Source organism: Typopeltis vanoorti, chromosome 10, assembly GCF_054136105.1.
Source record: "Typopeltis vanoorti isolate ZY-2024b chromosome 10, IOZ_Tvanoo_1.0, whole genome shotgun sequence".
NCBI lineage: Eukaryota > Metazoa > Arthropoda > Arachnida > Uropygi > Thelyphonidae > Typopeltis > Typopeltis vanoorti.
In genome coordinates this window covers 66,867,347-66,884,753 of record NC_143558.1, presented here as the reverse complement: position 1 = coordinate 66,884,753, position 17,407 = coordinate 66,867,347, and the positions used below count along the sequence as shown (strand labels likewise).

At 34.4% G+C, this 17,407-nt stretch overlaps 1 protein-coding gene across 3 annotated transcripts in view; it reads left to right on the top strand.

Moving 5' to 3' along the window:
* Positions 1-17,407, top strand: part of LOC150102479 (uncharacterized) — a 547,971-nt gene that overhangs the window by 346,217 nt on the left and 184,347 nt on the right. For all 3 annotated transcript variants that reach the window (XM_090399126.1, XM_090399124.1, XM_090399125.1), the window contains 2 exons: positions 1,562-1,789; positions 14,126-15,651. In XM_090399126.1, coding sequence (XP_090255252.1) covers positions 1,562-1,789; positions 14,126-15,651 — 1,754 coding nt within the window. The remainder of the gene's footprint in view (positions 1-1,561; positions 1,790-14,125; positions 15,652-17,407) is intronic.

Here is a 17,407-nt window from a genome sequence, read left to right as displayed (position 1 = left end):
TTAGCGAAGATGGAAAATTAAATATAGAAATAGATAACAGAATAAGCAAACCTGGTATAGTTGGGAGTCCCTTGAATAATCCTTATGGAATAAGTGAGAAATTATTCACAGAAGATATTAGGAAGGAACTGGACATTGTTAGCATTCAAAATTATGTAAGCAAAGGCAATTTCAGGTGTGGTCAAAATGGGAGAAGAAATGTTTTCAAAACCAGGTATCTAATGCTAAGATGTCAGGATAAGATCCAGAGGAAGATCAAGATCAAGTTGTATTGATGCAGTTAGAAGAGCTTTAGATGACTGAAATGTAAGATCTGTCCAAACAGGAGTATTGACCAATTGCTGAGGAAAATTGTCAGTAGAAATTAATAATTGTGTAAACTTCTTGTCATAATATTTTGTACATATCAGGAATTTGATGATGAAAATATAATACTATGAAAGCAAATGTCTTTTTAAATTGTGTAATAAAGTTAATTTAAAAACAGTGCAACCTGAAAGAAAGAAGCATTTGATGTGTTAATATAAGAGATCTCAAACTCACTTCATTCAGCAACTCGCATTCAGTGTCCTGCTAGTTTTTGTAAGCTAATTTTTCACTGAAAAGTTTCCATGCATAATGTGTTTCGAAATGTTCATGGGAAGCTCACATTAAACAGTATTCACAAAATGCTTATCATACTTCTTAAAACTCATTTACTAAAAAAAAAAAAAAATCTCCATAACCAACTCTGGTAACTTATTCCACTTATTCATCACTCTGAAAAAAAAAAAAATAAATAAAATAAAAAAAAAATAGCTCTTACATCATTGTTAACTCACACTTTTACATAGCTTTCAGGAGTGGCTGCATGTCCTGTTGTGAAAACATTTTTCTGTATCCATGGTATAAAAATCCCCTTAAGTCACTTATGTTTCTATTATATCTCCATTTTTTGTCTGCCTATCAACTGAATTCTACAGACCTATCACTATCTTGAGTACCTGCCTTTGGATCATCTCCACTTCTCTCTCATATTCATGGAATCCATTCATACCAAAAGAAAATGTCATGAAATATAAATTCCCAATTTTTTTTCTCTTGAAACAAAAGCAAAAAACATATAGATTATAAGCTCCATTTCATAATACAACAAAATTAGTAAAAGGGTGAAAGTAATTTCACCCTTTTACTAATTTCACATGAAAATAATAGTTATCAAATAATATAGCAAATATAATTTATTATTATACAATATGAATACAATACAAAATAAATATAATACAAATATAAAATATCGTATCTTTTGAAATTTCCTTAATCTTTGGACTGTACAAAGTATTAGCGGTTTGTATACAAAATGACTTTGAAATCCCTAATTTATATATATATAAATTGGGGATTTCAATAATCATTTTATAATAAGTATAATGTATCATGATTATTTAGTATAATTGATGTGGCAAGTCCTTGGACTCCTTGGAGGTGTCAAGTAATAATAAAATAATAATAGTAATTTTATTTTGTGATTGTTTTCTATATTTTTACAGATAAATATATTGAATGTGTAATTTTTCTTCAGGCTCTTCAGAAAGAAATTGAATCACTAGGCAAATATGTGTCATCATTATTAAAACTGTGTGATCAACTAGGAGCAAAAAGTGAAGAAAGCACAGCACCAGTTCTCTTTTGGGATGCTGAAAGAATTCGACGAGTAGCTGTTAACTTGGAAAGAAGATGGCATACATTATGGCTGCGATCTCTTGAATGGCAATGTCTCATCGAAGGACTTATCCATAAATATAAAGCAGTATGTATTACATCTGCTTTTCTTGTAAGAAGCTTCAGAATATTATATTAAGATGAGAAAATTTGAATCTTGGTGGCAATTCAAAACTGAAAAATGTTTGCACGCCTGATTATGCTGAGCCCACAGCCATGATATTTCATTACATTCTTTTCACTGGAAGCAGAAAAGAGGATTTCAAATATGGGATGGGGATGATACAGATCCAATACTCAGTACCAAGATTCAGTACTGTGGGAAATGAGAACTGTAAAAAAAAATGTGTTGTTCTTGACACCAAGGTTCAAAACTGTCCTAGATAGTTAAATTTATTTATCAGAGCTAGATCAGTACAATTACTGTTGTAATGTATTGCTATATTCTTGCAGTGTTTTGTAAGAGTATATGTTAATTTGTTTACATGTATTTTGTTTTATAATTTATTTTCTAATGACTTGTGCTTGATAATGGGTAAGCTCAGTTGATAACTGGAGAAACATTCTTTCAGCTTTTGATTGTTGAGCCAAAACAGATCTATGGAAAAGTAATCGCTCAATAATTTCAAAAGAAAAAAAAAATTTTTATAATGCTTTAATATTACAATTAACATATTTAAATTTTCACTGATACTCTTTATTTTATCAAGCATCTACTGAACAAATCTCTTTTCATTAAAGCATCTAAAAATTTTGGCTGTGTTGTCAGGTTTTTAAGGAAGATTAATTAGTTTAGCTTTGATCAGGCTGTTATTCTCCTTCCCACCCCTCCCTCAACAAAGGCTGGGTTTACCCTTGGTGTCAAGTTAGTCTTATACAAAAATCATAGGGAAACTTAAGTTTTCATTTAATTTCTGGTATTGAGACCAAGTTTTTAAACATAAAACAGATTTATTAAAATAAACAATACCGAAAGTCATCAGAATTACATCATCAGGGGTACAAAACTTCGTATAACAAAGACTAGAAAAAATTTATTACACACAATTGATGTTATCAGAACTTCAAAACTAGTACATGTAACAAAGTGATGAAAAAAAAAAACCATTGCATTAATTAATATGTCCATTGGAACAATTCTAGTTGTTGTTGTTACCACATCCTGTGGCATGATGCATGTCATATCCCATGTCTGTGGTTGTTTGATTTTTTATGAAAACAGGCTGAACTCGGTGTAGGATTATACCTTGATTTTTATTATGTTATGTAGGGATATGGAGCATTTCTGAGCTTCTTTAAACTTTATTGTAAAACAATTATGATCAATAAATGGCATTTCTGTTTCTTGCCAAACTGTTTGGTAGCTTGTGTTTGTTGTGTGTGAGGCTAATCCTGATCTGTGCTGTCTTTTCTTTTCAATGTCTTCCATGTTCAGATGTGCCAATATCCCCAGTCTGGCCTATATAACAAATGCTAAAAGAGTGGATTAACTCCTTGTTTTTCATAGGAGTGTGTGGAGGTTTTGGTAGATAAGAAATTCAAGATTTTATACATTAGCAAAAAAGGTCACTTTAATGTTAAATCATGGAGCACCATTGCAATTTTGTCTATAACATTCTTGATGTTAAGGTAATTGCATTTTTAAAATTTTGTGTATTTAAATGAGTTGTCAGAGGCTTTAAACAATTTTGTTAATTGTCTTTGGTTTGTACCCTTGAGGTGAGAGTGCCTCAGATAGCACAGTTCTTCTCCTTTTTTTTTCTTTTTCTTTTCTTTCTGATTTACTGGATATGTTATAGGCTCTATCTCATAATGTTTTAATCAACCCCATCGTTTGTAGTTGATGGTGATGTGAAGTGGCATGTAAAAATTCTTCTTTTTTCTTCATTTACTTTAAGAAGGATGTGAAGGAATGGTAATTTTTGTGATCTTCCAGTTCAAGAGTGAATTTTATTATTATTATTATTACATGACACCTTCAAGGAGTCTTTAGGCCACCACACAACAACTCGCCATCTCCTCTACTCATGCCACACATCATGACATTGCCATCATGTGTACTGTCACCCAATTCGCTATATACAGGATGAAAACCGGAATTTCTGTGAGAAAAATCCCCACTACTTCCATATGAGATCAGCTAACTCACCTTCAATTGAATAGCCCCATATAAACAATCCTCTCATCACAACAAGAATCGAATTCACGTCTTTTCCATTCAAAAGCTGTAATATTCTGATGTTTGTTCTTCCATTTGTGCTATGGAGGTGCATAAATATTTTTGTTTGGGTGCAAGCCGTTCAGATAATCTCTAAATTGAGTTGTCTGTTGTCTTGTCTCGACCAAACAAGAAAATATCAATTTAATGTAATCAAGTTTTTTTTTTTTTTTATATAATTTCAGTAGTGTTCTTTACAAAATTTTCCATGAAGAGATTTGTTAGGGTTGGTGACAGGGGAACCCATGGATAAATATCAGGAACAAACATAAGGACTTACCATAACTTCATTTATTAAACCAATCAGTTTAAGACACACTAAGAATTCTCTTCCATTTTATGTTTACTGTTTTATTCCTTCACATTCCATATAAAGACTTCTTCTATCATAATGAGAATTGAACTTAGTTCTCTTCCAGATGAAGAGTACATGTTGTGATGACAGTGGGAAGAGTACTTCCCACTGTCATGGAGGCTATTATCCAGTATGCTTTCATAAATCTTGCTTAAAACTGAAAAATCACAGAGGAATCACTTAAATAGGAAACTTTCTGTAATTTTTATATTGTTTCATTCTCCTTTATAAATGGATGTCATGAAAGTTCTCTTCATCTGGAATTCCACCTTCTGATTATCTGTGAATATCATCCAGTTGTCTCTTCATGTTTTTATAGCTCTGTCAAATTTTTATACATCATTCATAATATACCCCCAAGGGGTGTATATGTGATACTGAAATATACTCATGCCTGCATTCCTCTCTGCCAATTTATCATTACTTATCTCCCTTAATATTCTTTTCAATTAATTATTCTAGAGAAACTGAATATTCTTATTTCAATTTTTATGTCAAACGTTATTTCTGATTTCATTTACAGTACTCTTTTCTCTATTTCTTAATTTTTTCAGTAGCCTCTAGAACATATACTGCCCTTGTGTTATTTTGTATATAAGGTGCTACCCAAAATTTCAGTTAATTTGACAATAAAAAATTATGAAACCTAATTCCCGGTTTCCACTGTCTCCTTTGAAATATTTCCCTCAAGCATATATACAGTGATTCCAGCGGTTTCTGTGATCCTGCCAAGATCACTAGATCATGTCAAAATGATGCCCTTTCAGCCAGAATTTTATCTTGGGGAACAGGAAATAGTTTGCAGGGGAGGGGGGGAAGGTCAGACAAATAGGGGAAATGGGGAGTGAATGTAGTGTTTTTGGAAGCTAGGAACTGTTGAGCAACTAGTGATGTGTAGGTCCAGTTGTTGTTGTTGTTGTTCCACTTGTCTGGACATTTAGGTCCAGTGCTCTTCCTTAGTTACTTCAAAGCATCAGGTAAAATTTTTTTATTGACAGCTTGACCATGGGGGAGGGAGGTTCTTGTGGTCAATGCCTTGGGTGTCAAAAAAAAAAAAAAATCAATATTGACTTCATATTGCTCTGATCTCTACATGTTTCTTTTTGGCCTTTTAGCCTTATCACCAGACACTACCTTAAGCATTCACTGGATTTCTACTGCAGTTTTTTTTTTGAAGTTGAAGAAAAATTTAATGCAGATTCTTTGCTCCTTAAAATCTGCCATTTCAGTTTGAGAAGAAAATCACTGACCCACATAAACACGATGTTACAAAAAATGCACTTAACCAAAGAATACGGCCTCTCAGTCTGCCAGCTATTGGCATACTGATTCATAAAGGGTACTATTTTCCTCTTATAGAAGTATTTGCACACACATTCAAATTCTCCAAACGTTTGGGTAGCATTTTATATTCTTCTCATGACTTTTGCTAAACTATATTTTACTTTCTTCCATTTTCTTTGCATTCTCCAAGAGTATATTCTAACTTATTTCCATGAAGTTTTTTTTTTTTTTTTTTTTTTTTTTTTTTTTTTTTTTTTTTTGTAAGAAAAAAAATGCCTCTTTAACATCATGAATCCACCACGAGGTTCAGATTTTTCTATTCTTCCAGGCAACTTCATCACATTGCATGGCTAAATCATCAGTGTTTCCTTCAGATTTTGTAGTCTGTGTTGTCTGGATCTTCTTTTCAAAATCATTGTTTTTCCCATTTATATATGCCTTCAGTGCTCAACTTTGATTCTTTTCTTTCTTTTCTGTATGTTTTTCTTTTCATTATGATAATCATTTTTCTCATGCTGAAAACTAAATGGTGATCACTTCCTATTTCAAATCACTGTTTATTTCTGTATCTTGGATCACTCTGAAGATATCATCATGAACAGTAGCATAACTGATAAGATATTTCTTGTTTCTTTCCATGTTGAATTGATGCATAGTTCTATTTTTGAACATATCCTGAACAGGAATCAAATAGGTAATACTTATCATTGTTATTAGCTTGGTTCTTTTTTTCCCCTTTTCTTTTCAAGACATGGAATTCATTTCCTACTCTGCAATTTAGGTCTCCAACAAGAAGAACTAGCTCCTCCTTGGTCAGCTAACCTCTCCAAATTTATCTGAAATTCAATTTATGCAATATTAAAAACACAGAGAAAAAATAGTTTAATGAAAATAAAATATATTAAGATATTGTAGTAGTAGTCAATAGTATTCATAAAATGGCCTCAAGAACACACATAAATTGATCAGCAACAGAATACTAACAAGAGCAGTAAAGTTGAAAAAAGGATTTGCCATGCTGAAGAGAAACTTGACGATGTCTGATGAGGAAACTCGATGAATGAATTAACCCTCAAAATCACAAAATGAAAATAGATTATCAGACAGATGACAGGAATTACGAAGGTTGAGGCATTTAAAGGAACATAAGAAAGACAAGAAAATTAAGATGCAAAATGAGAAATAAGCACTGAATCAGGTACGATATTGCATTCTAATGGTAATCAGGTGGGTAAAGTCAATTATAAAAGGATATTATTTGGTATGACAATACCAAATAATATCATTCCATCATAAAACATTCCATTGATGACTACATTATTACTTCAAGTTTTCCTGGAGCAAAAATATAATAAACACCATTGAAAAACAGAAAAGAAAAGAGATGGCAATTCTGTTAGGTATGAATGAACTCAGATTGTAGCCATTAGTAAGACTTAGCTAAATATTGGATGATTTTGAGTCTACTTAGGATAGAATGCTATGACTGCAGTACTAGTACAATTTTCCATATGCCAATGAGTTTGAAGCCATCTAGTATGAGGGTGGAGTCTGACAAGATCAAATACATAGTAGGGTGTTGTTAGAGACCTAGTGAATCAGTTGCTAGTGATGATGAAATGCATTACCAAATAAACAAGATGGGTGTGACAAGTAATCATCACGGATAACTTTAATTATCCAAACACTGATTGGTTAGCAGTGAATTCTAATAAGAATGAAACTGAATTTATTTCGAGCTGTTCTGAGATATCTTCCTTAAGGTGCATGTGACAGAACTTAGGCAAAATAGTGTTAGATCAGATTGTAGTGTTAGACTGGGGTTCAATAAAAGACATGACTCTTCTTCCTTGGGTTGGTGACAGTGATCATGCGGCACTAACCTGGGAAGCAGCTAAATATTTGGATATTCCACTTAGAAAAGATTATATGCTGAACTACAAAGCAGGGAATTATGACCAACTGAATAGTATGCTGGGTTCTGTTCCATGGTATCGAATATTGGATGGAAAGGATATCAGCAGTGCATGGGAAGCATTTAAAGAAATTCTTAAATGATGCAATATTGAAGTGTGTCCCCATTTCCCAAGGTCAAATAGGGGAAATGGGGAATATTAATAATAATGAATTCCTATGTGTGTCCCCAAAAATAGATATCATGTATGATGAAATAGAATGGTGTATAAAGGAAGTTGGAGGCAAGAAAGATAGAGTTATTTGTTCTATGGGTGACTGTAACACAAAAGTTGGATCAGAGAGAACATCTACACATGTGGGTCATTTGGACTAGGAATTTGGAATGAGAGAGGACAAAAGCTGATTGATTTCTGTAACAAGCACAGTCTCATCATAACTAACACTTATTTTGAGCAAAAAACCAACAGCACATGGGAAAATCCAGATGGAAGAAACCATATTGTAGTCAGTAAATGTTACTTCAATGGAATACGGAACTCAAAGGTGATGCCAAGTGCTGACTGTGGATCTGATCATAGACTGGTCTTAATGAAGATGAATATTTGCCTGAAAACAATAAAATTTAAAAGAAGTCAACCCCTAAAATGGGATCTGCAAATGGTACAAAATCCAATAATAAAATCAAAATTCAATGAAAATATTTCAGAACTGCTGTCTGCACAGTTGCAACACGAAAATGAACCCTCTTATTGGAATAGATTACAAGCAGCTATCATAACATCTGCTAAAAACCACATCAATAAACAAGAAGAAAGAAAGAAAAAACCATGGATAACTCAAGACCAAGAGGTAATCAACCTTATTGATGAAAGAAGAACATGGAAAAGAGGAGCAAATGAAGAAGAAAGGTTAAGATATAAAACTTTGGATAAAAGAATCAAACAGTTATGTAAAAGATTGAAAGAAAACTGGATAAATAGGCAGTGCACTGAGATAGAAGAATTACAAAATAGGAACAAAACCAGAGAAGCATTCCTGAAAGTGAAAGAACTTAATGGAAAAGCAAAACATACACAGTCTGATGACATCAAGGACAAAGATGGAAACATACTCCTTAATAAGGAAAGATAAATGGAAGATGGGTGGAGTACTTTTCAGACCGCTATGAAGATGATAATGGTAACAAGTTAGATGATTCACGACACCTTAAGTTAAACGTAACAACATATACCACTCTACCCACAAGAAAGGAGGTAGAACACTCAATCAAGAATCTTCCTAATAATAAATCCCCTGGATGTGATAATATTCTGGCTGAGCTGTTGAAAGCTTTGACTGGCAATAATAACAACTATTCAATGGAATTCATTCAAGACATTTGTAAAACAATACAATTACCTGAAGTTTCTACAACATCTATCTGCATACCAATTCCAAAGAAACAATGCACAGAACTGTGAGCCTAATATCCCATGTATCTAAAATTATTTTAACCATTGTTAACAAACAAATTGAAAGAGCCATAAGTGGTGAATTAAATGAACAACAGAAAGGCTTCAGAAGAGGAATGGGAACCATTAATGCTATCCTGGAACTAAAAATACTAATAGAAAGATCACTTGAAAGAAATAGGAACATTTACATATGCTTCATAGACTTTCAGAAGGCTTTTGACCAGGTAAAACATAATAAAATGTTCAATATATTAGATAAATTAGACATAGAAGATCATGTACTTAAGATTATAAAAATGATTTACACCAAAGAGAAAATGCAGCTGTTTAACAATGAGACTTCTGTAGTGAAAATAAAAAGAGGAGTTAGACAATGTTGTATCCTTTCAACAAATCTATTTAATATCTATAGTGAGACAGTGATGAAAAAGATTGAAAAACAAAAAATAGGAATTAGTATCCATGGTATAAAATACAACAATCTTAGATATGCTGATGATACCATTCTAATTTCAATAAATTATTGAAAAAGGTAAAGAATTTGGATTAGATATAAATGCAAAAAATACCAAATTTATGAAAATCTCAAAAGAAAGCAGATCTGAGCTAGAAATATTCATAAACAATATGAAAATTGAACATACAACAGAATACAAATATTTAGGCACCTACTTTACTGCAAATGGAAAGCAAGATAAAGAAATAAAAATAAGACCAACCATAGCTAAAAATGCATTCTGGAAAAATAAAGATCTCTCAGAAGTTCTGTGAGTATCGAGACAAAAAAAAAAGAATGATAAGAACATTGGTGTGGCCAATTTTCACATATGGAAGTGAGACCTGGATATTCGAGAAGAGAGTAAAGCAACAGATAATGGCCTTTGAAATGTGGTGCTATAGGAGCGCTCTGAAAATCCCATGGACAGAACATGTGACAAATACAGGTGTCCTACAGGGAATTATAACACAGAGATCTTTATTACAGGAAATGATCCAGAGAAAAATGAGATTGGCAGGACATGTACTGAGAGGTTCAGCAGGACAGAGGATACTAACAGTTTTAGAAGGAAAAATTATGGGAAAAGGATCAAGAAGCACAAAAACGAAGGACATGGCTTGAAGATATAAGATCATGGACATAATCACATGGCTATGCAGAAACAAAATGGAAAGCCACCAACAGAGAGAACTGGAACGACATGGTGCTGCACCCTCTCACTGAGGAAGCTACATGAAGTCCCTAGACTTCAAAGGATAAATAGGATAGGAGTGCAATGAATGTAGTCTTATTAAGCAAGTGTTTCTTAAGAAAGAGGATGATGTTGGAAGGAATACTGTGTGCATAAGGATGATATCAGTTATGAAAATTATAAAGCACATACCAGAAGAGTTACAACCAGTGCTTTTTTTAGTAAAACAATAGGTGCCAGCACATATTCTTTGTTAGCAGGAAAAGTTGAAAAGTAAAACCATATCACATCTGTATGTCATATGTCTGTTAATAAAGGTGCAGTATGCCACACCATTGCATACTGTCCCAAAAAAAGCATTGGTTACAACTATTCTATGGAAAGCTAAGTCTGAGTATGAAAAAGAAACTGGCTCTGTAAGCTAGACAACCCAGAAAAAATTCTGTCATTATGCTACAAGTAAAAGAATGAATGTATCATCTTTTAAAAATCATCTAACGCCTTTTTATTCCCTTATACGGGAAGTAGGCGAGGCCATTTAGCCCTATCTAACTTTTGGAGACTGAGTGGGCAGTTCAATCTCCACTGGTACCAATCAGAGACAGATGGCCCAAAGCTATCACTAATTAAGCGGTACGCAGAATGAATGTATATGAAAGAATAATTCTAATGAATAAAGATGCTGTGAGGGTGACAGATGCAGAAGAGATTATTCAACTATTAAGTGCCCATTTGGCTAAAAGCTGTCACCCTGGTGTATGCCAGCATTGAGCTCACTTCTACCTCCTTACCTGATGCAGAGATTTAGGTGTATGAGGTCCTAGAGCTTTTGCACAAACAATAAAAATTCACAAATGGGCTAATGTGGGGATATTGGCACACAAATGCCAAAAGTGTGTTTGGTTAACCTGGCTGCATCTTGTGGAGAAAATGTGTGGTGGTGCAAAGGCTGATCTTAAATATCATGTCAGTGTCTCTGGAGTGGTGGTGAAGATTTTGGAAAAATTAGTATATGAGGTCACATACAGAAATGGGTTGATAGAGAATCTATACTTTGCAATGAACACCATGGGTTTATTAATAGAAGTATACTTGAAGCAACTTGTTGTTTATTATTTTAACGGTATAATAGAACACAGAAACTAAGTAAATAATTAATTTATTAACTTGATGCTGATATTTCGCTGGTATTATAACCAGCATCTTCAGAGCACAAAAACACTTTGTCACAATACGCGAGACTAAAACAATATCGTGTACTTAAACAAAATTGTAGCAGCAACACAAAGACTAGAATCCTGATTTTGGCGCCCTCTATCTGAAAAAAAAAAACAAAAAAAAAACGCTATCATATATTACAAGAGTCCTAGAAAAGTGCTAGTTTTTTCTTAATATGACTGTCTCCCAGATCTTCGGCAAGTTGATACAGCCATATTTGTTGAGATTTGGAGTGTGTTTTAGGGCTTCTAAAAGAACAATCTCTCTGATTTATATGGGTTTCTGTGTAGTACTTTTGTGTTTTTCCAGTTGATCCTGTGTGCAGGGGTATCCAGAGCATGGTCTGCTAGGCCCGACTTCCCATAATGATAATTCCGGACGTATCGTTTATGTTCGCTGATGCGGATATTCACAGTTCTTCCTGTTTGACCGTAGTAGGCTTGATTGCATGAGCAGGGTACTTGGTAGACTCCTGGATGTGATAAAGGAGGAATGCTGTCCTTGGGTGAGCGGATGAGGGTGGCTAATTTGCTACATGGTCTGAATGTAGTGCGTAGTTTGTTTATTGAGAATTCTTGAGATCTTTTTGGATGTGCCTTTAATGAAAGGGATGGTGACTGTTTTGTTGTAGTTCTCTGTGGTGGATGGTGGGAGGGGTTTCTTAGGAGTGTTTAGTATTTTGTTTATTTTTTGTGGATTGTAGCCGTTGGCCAAGAAGGTGTGGCGTAAGTGAGTCAGTTCAGCAGTAAGAGCCTTGTCATTTGAACAGATTGCTCTCGCTCTATGGGTTAGCATTTTTAATATGCCATATTGTTGAGAAGGATGATGGTGTGATTGTTTGTGTAAGTATCTGCCTGTATGTGTGGGTTTTCTGAAAACTGAAAATGATAAGGAACCATCTGGGAGACGTGTGATGAGTGTATCCAGGAAGGGCAGACAGTTGTTGGCTTCCAGTTCCATAGTAAAGTGGAGTTTTGGATGTTGGCTATTTAAATGTGCTAAGAATGTTTTCAATGTCTCAGGGCCATGTGGCCAAATAGCAAGCACATCATCAACATAGCGTAGCCAAAGTGTTGGTTTGAGAGTGGCTGTATTGATTGCTTGTTTTTCCAGGTGTTCTATGTAAAAGTTGGCTGGGGGGGAAGGGGGGAGCCCATGGCTGTCCCATCAATTTGTTTGTATATTTTCCCTTTCCATGTGAAATATCCTGCATGTATTGTGAATTTGAATAGTTCAAATATATCAGGGGGGAAGTGTGACTTCAGTAGATTGAGGGTTTCTATTAGTGGTACATTTGTGAATAGTGAAGTGATGTCAAAGCTTACTATTAAGTCTGAGCTGTTTAGGGTGAGGTGTTGTAAGATGCTTTTTAGGTGTGCTGAATTTTTGACAAAGGAGGGAGAATTGTTAGTGAGAGTGGCTAGTAGCTTCGCTAAATGTCTAGCCAGTTTGTATGTGGGACTATTTATACTATTTAAATGTGAACAAGTTGAAGCAACTTGTTCACATTTGATAATAATGTTACAATGGAGTTATACAAGGGATTGAATTCACCATGAGATGTTTGAACTTTGCTGAGGCTTCTGACAGGATACAGCATGGAGGACTGTTACGTGTATCAGAGAATGTGGGATTGGATTATAAAGTATTAGCATGGATAAAATTATGGCTGACTGACAGCAAAAATTGGTGCATGGAGAATAGAAGTCTTCAAACTTTAAGGTTACCAGTGCTGAACCTTGGTTCATTGTTATTCAGTCTACATTAATGACATTGTGAAGGATTTGGCAGATGACATACAGCTGTTTGCTGATCTTGGATAATCAGGAATGCAACTGACATTCGGTATTTGCAGAATGATTTCAATTAGCTGGAATTGTGGGTATATGAAAATGATTGTCATTTCAGTGTTAGTAAATGTAATGCTATGCACTTTGGTGTAATGAGATATTCCCTGTCATATTATATTGGTGGAATAATGGTAGAAGAAACTGATCAGGCTGATTCACAGACCACACAAACAAAGATTCCAAGTACAACTCAGAGAATAATTGCAATGTTGAGACAAACCTTGACATGTAGGGATGAAGTCATTTTGCTCTTTGCAAGGCCTTGATACCATCTCGCTTATATTATGGTGAAGGTATGGTCTTCTGGTTTCTGTGGTGATGCTGATACAGTGGAGAAAGTGCATATGGGAGTGTTAAAGATGTCAGAATTGTGGAACACAGTGAAGATTGATTTGTGGACTTGAGACATTAGCAATTGGGAGAAAGAGGAGTGATATGATTGAGACTTACAAACTTCTTTCAGAAGTTTGTAAGTCTTACAAACTTCTGAAAGAAGTTTGTAAGTCTCAGTCATGAGACTTACAAACTTACAAGAAAGAGTCATGCAGGATACTAGTAGATGGAATTTTTCATTTTATGAAGAGTGAGGAGAGGGCATTCATAGAAGGTGAGGGTGATGCACTCGAGTAGGGGGTGAAATGTAGGTTTTTCTCTCATATAGTAGTTTATGGTTGGATTGATTACCTTTTGGAGGTGGTCAGTGCAGGTAGCATAAATGAATTCATGATAAGGTATGACATCTGGTGTGGATGATGTGTGTACCCTTCCTTGATGAGTCCTGGACTTCCCTGGATGCCTTTCTTCTTCTTCTTATTATTATTAATAATAAAACTTAACTCAAATATGATAACATCTTGAGTTTGCTTCCATAAATAATAATTTAGGATTGGATATTGTGTTTGTTATATTAATCGCATTTATAAGTTTTTCTTTTATAGGGTTTCTTTCCTGGTGATCCAAACTTCGAACTTAGCTTTAGTGAAGAACCAGTGAAAAAATATCCAAGACTTAGTGGAGACTGGGATGATATTTATCAAAATGACTTTGGATTAACAATGGAAATTGATAGTACAAAGAAGGATGTTTCTGCAAATGGTGGCTCTGGTGATTATGAAGATAAAGAGATAAATCGAGAAAATGAGACCAGAGAAATTGGTATAATTTGTGATGTTCCTGGAGATTGTCCTAATACTAATGACAAAGGGATCATGGTTGGCACTACTGGTATTACTGAATTAAAGGCTGGATGTGGTGGAACAGTAGGCCCTTTTGAAATAATTCAAGATGTTGGTTATTCTAGTGAAAGTTCGACACATTTTTCAAATGATGAAAGGCAGGAATTTATTACAGTCTACAACTATAATTCTGGAAATCACAAGCCACCATTAATATCAGAGTATGCTACAATGAGACAGGAAGAAAATGTGCTTGGTGCTAATAATGTGTTCACATTGCAAAATCAAAGCAGTCCAAAGTCTTCCTCTAGAATTTACCTTGGTCCTGATAAATATCCATTTATGACATATAAAGATTGTCAATTTTCAAATGATGATTATCTTGATGTTATGAAAAGCAAAGCATCATTTTCACAGCCTGATTCCTCATTTTATAAAATGACACCTATCGATCCAGAGAATTGTGATGAAAACTTCAAAATTAGTAAAGAGTGTAATACTTTACATAGCATTAATGATATACCTGTCAAGAACATCAGTGATGTTTCTAGCAATGAGCAAGAAACCAGTAATTCTTTTGGTGAAGTTTCAACACAAGCAGATGAGAAGTTTGAAACGGATTTGTCAACATTTAATAATAGTAAGTGTTTATCTTCTACCTTAATTGGAGAAATTTCGGATCCTTCTGTTGTAACTGTTACTTCCGATCCAGAAATAACTCAACCAAAACAGTTACTTAGTTGTAACAGTATTCATCACTTAGCAGTTCAAGCAGAAAAACTTGTTGATGAGGATGGTAGCTGTGATTCACAATCCTTGTTGTCAGGTAAAAAATCTGCACGGACAGCAAGGGTTCACAAATGGTTGCGAACTTGTTCTTCTGCATGTGAGAGTAATTCTCAAACAAATGTAGATACTACAAATGGTCCAGTTGTTGATAGCTCATGTGATGCAAGTGGAGAATATACTACTAATGAGTCTGAAGGAGAGCAGTCAACTAGCTCTGATGATAAAAATAATAGCCTTGTCCTCACCAGGTCATATGGTTCTGTAGAAACTGTTATTTCTTTAGTAAAAGAAGAGAAAGGCAGCTGTGGTGAACAAACAAACAGTGCTGAACATTCATTCCAAGTTGTAATGAGAAGTAAGAAGAGGCGTAGCAGAGATAGGCCATGGAGTGTGACAGAACTACGGCATTTGTCTGAACATTTGAGACTCTCTCCATTTTCAACTTCAGATGGAGCACTAGACAGATTAGTTGTTTCACATAGAAAGGAACGACCTTTTAGGTAATTGAAATTAAATGGTTTCAAACATTCAGTGTTATATCATCATATATATTAAAATACTTTGTTTTATCTATCTGTATACCTTTTATTGATTTGATTTTATGGATTGATCACTATTACTCCAACATAAACTCTCCCTCTCTTGAAAACAATTAATATTCAGAAATACATGTTGTGCATATTTGGAAATACATTGTTAAATAAGATAAACAAATTCTAGCTATCAGTGAAGTATTTTGCTTTTTTTTTATTTATAATTTTTGGTTCATCCACCTCATTAAGAATAAATAGCCAAATTCAGAATATTAAAAATGTTAATCTTTCATAATTTTGCATACTGTAAAAGTGCATATAATATAATACAAAGCCACTTGCTAACATATTGCAAAGCCATGCCACAGCTGCAGTTTTTTATCTTCTCTCTATTGAGTGATAGTGTAGTGTTTTTGTATACTTCAAATCCAGTTTGTCAATTTATCTACTATTCATTTAATACCATTGTATTATATTTTCCTTTCCACATTTTGTTGCACCCATTTGTCTCTGTTGCTCTCCAAATTCTGATAACCACTCTAACTTTCCTGATTATTTACCTCTGAAACTTGATTCTTTGCAGTGTAAATGTTAAAACAGCAAGGATAACCTTCCTTGAGTACTTCAATGCAGATCGGCTTCCCTTTTCTACTTCCAATGAAAGTAGAGAAGGGAAGCCAGTCTGCATTGGCTGAAGTTGGAAAAAAAAGAAACTTATTTTGGTAATGATCTAATATGCATTGTCCATCTACTACTCACCAGAATACCAGTTCATTATTTCCATCTTTCCAATGTCCTGGGCCTTTTCTTAACCATCTTCTTCCAAACATAGTCTGCATATCAGCTCTTCATTCTGTAACTTAGGCTAGAACCTTATTCACAGCCTTTTCTGTGGAACAACCTTCCTCCAGCTATTCTTGGTCTTGTGTTCTCTGGGAAGATGGTTCCAGTCTCCATTCTCCTGATCTAAACATTTATTAAGTATTATCCTTTTCACCAGCGCTCCAGATCTTTTTTTTCCCCCTTTAACAGTGTGCTCAAAGCAGTCAATGAAAAAAATTTTGACACATCTCAAGTGGAACATAAAAACACTCTGACAATGCACAAAACTACTTCAGCTCACAACAATAAAAAGCACTCTTTCTCAAATGGCACTGAGGTCTTCTGGTCCTTAGGCAAGTGTAACTTCTACATCTCTCACATCTGAGTAATGTTATCCAAATATAAGGCTGACTGTAGGCATTGTTTTTCTCCAGCTTTTGTAAAGATAACTAAGTCAAATTGCCTTCCATTGTACTAAGAATGGCCCGCTGTATCCCCTCCCCTTTGATCTTTTGCCAAGAAAGACATCAACAGAATACTTGTTGGTGTTTAAGTTATCCTTTAATAGCTGGGATACCAACAAGCTTTCTTGTCCTAATAGTATATCCTTCCACCTCCTATTTTGCTCAGAAATTAGGTTTTAGAATTAACATATCATCCTTATAATCTGTTTATGCCAAACAAGATTCTTTGACATAGAAACAAACATATATGAAGTCTATTCCTCAGAGATAAGTCAGTCATTTTCACATTATTCTCACCTCAGTTCTCTTGAACACAAAAGGTAATAAACAGCCAACTTCTTCACTACCTGTAGGCTCATCTGAGTAGCGGTTACCAGATAAATTCTACCGTTCTCACTCTACAGCAAATCTATCCAACATGATCTGCATTTGGACAC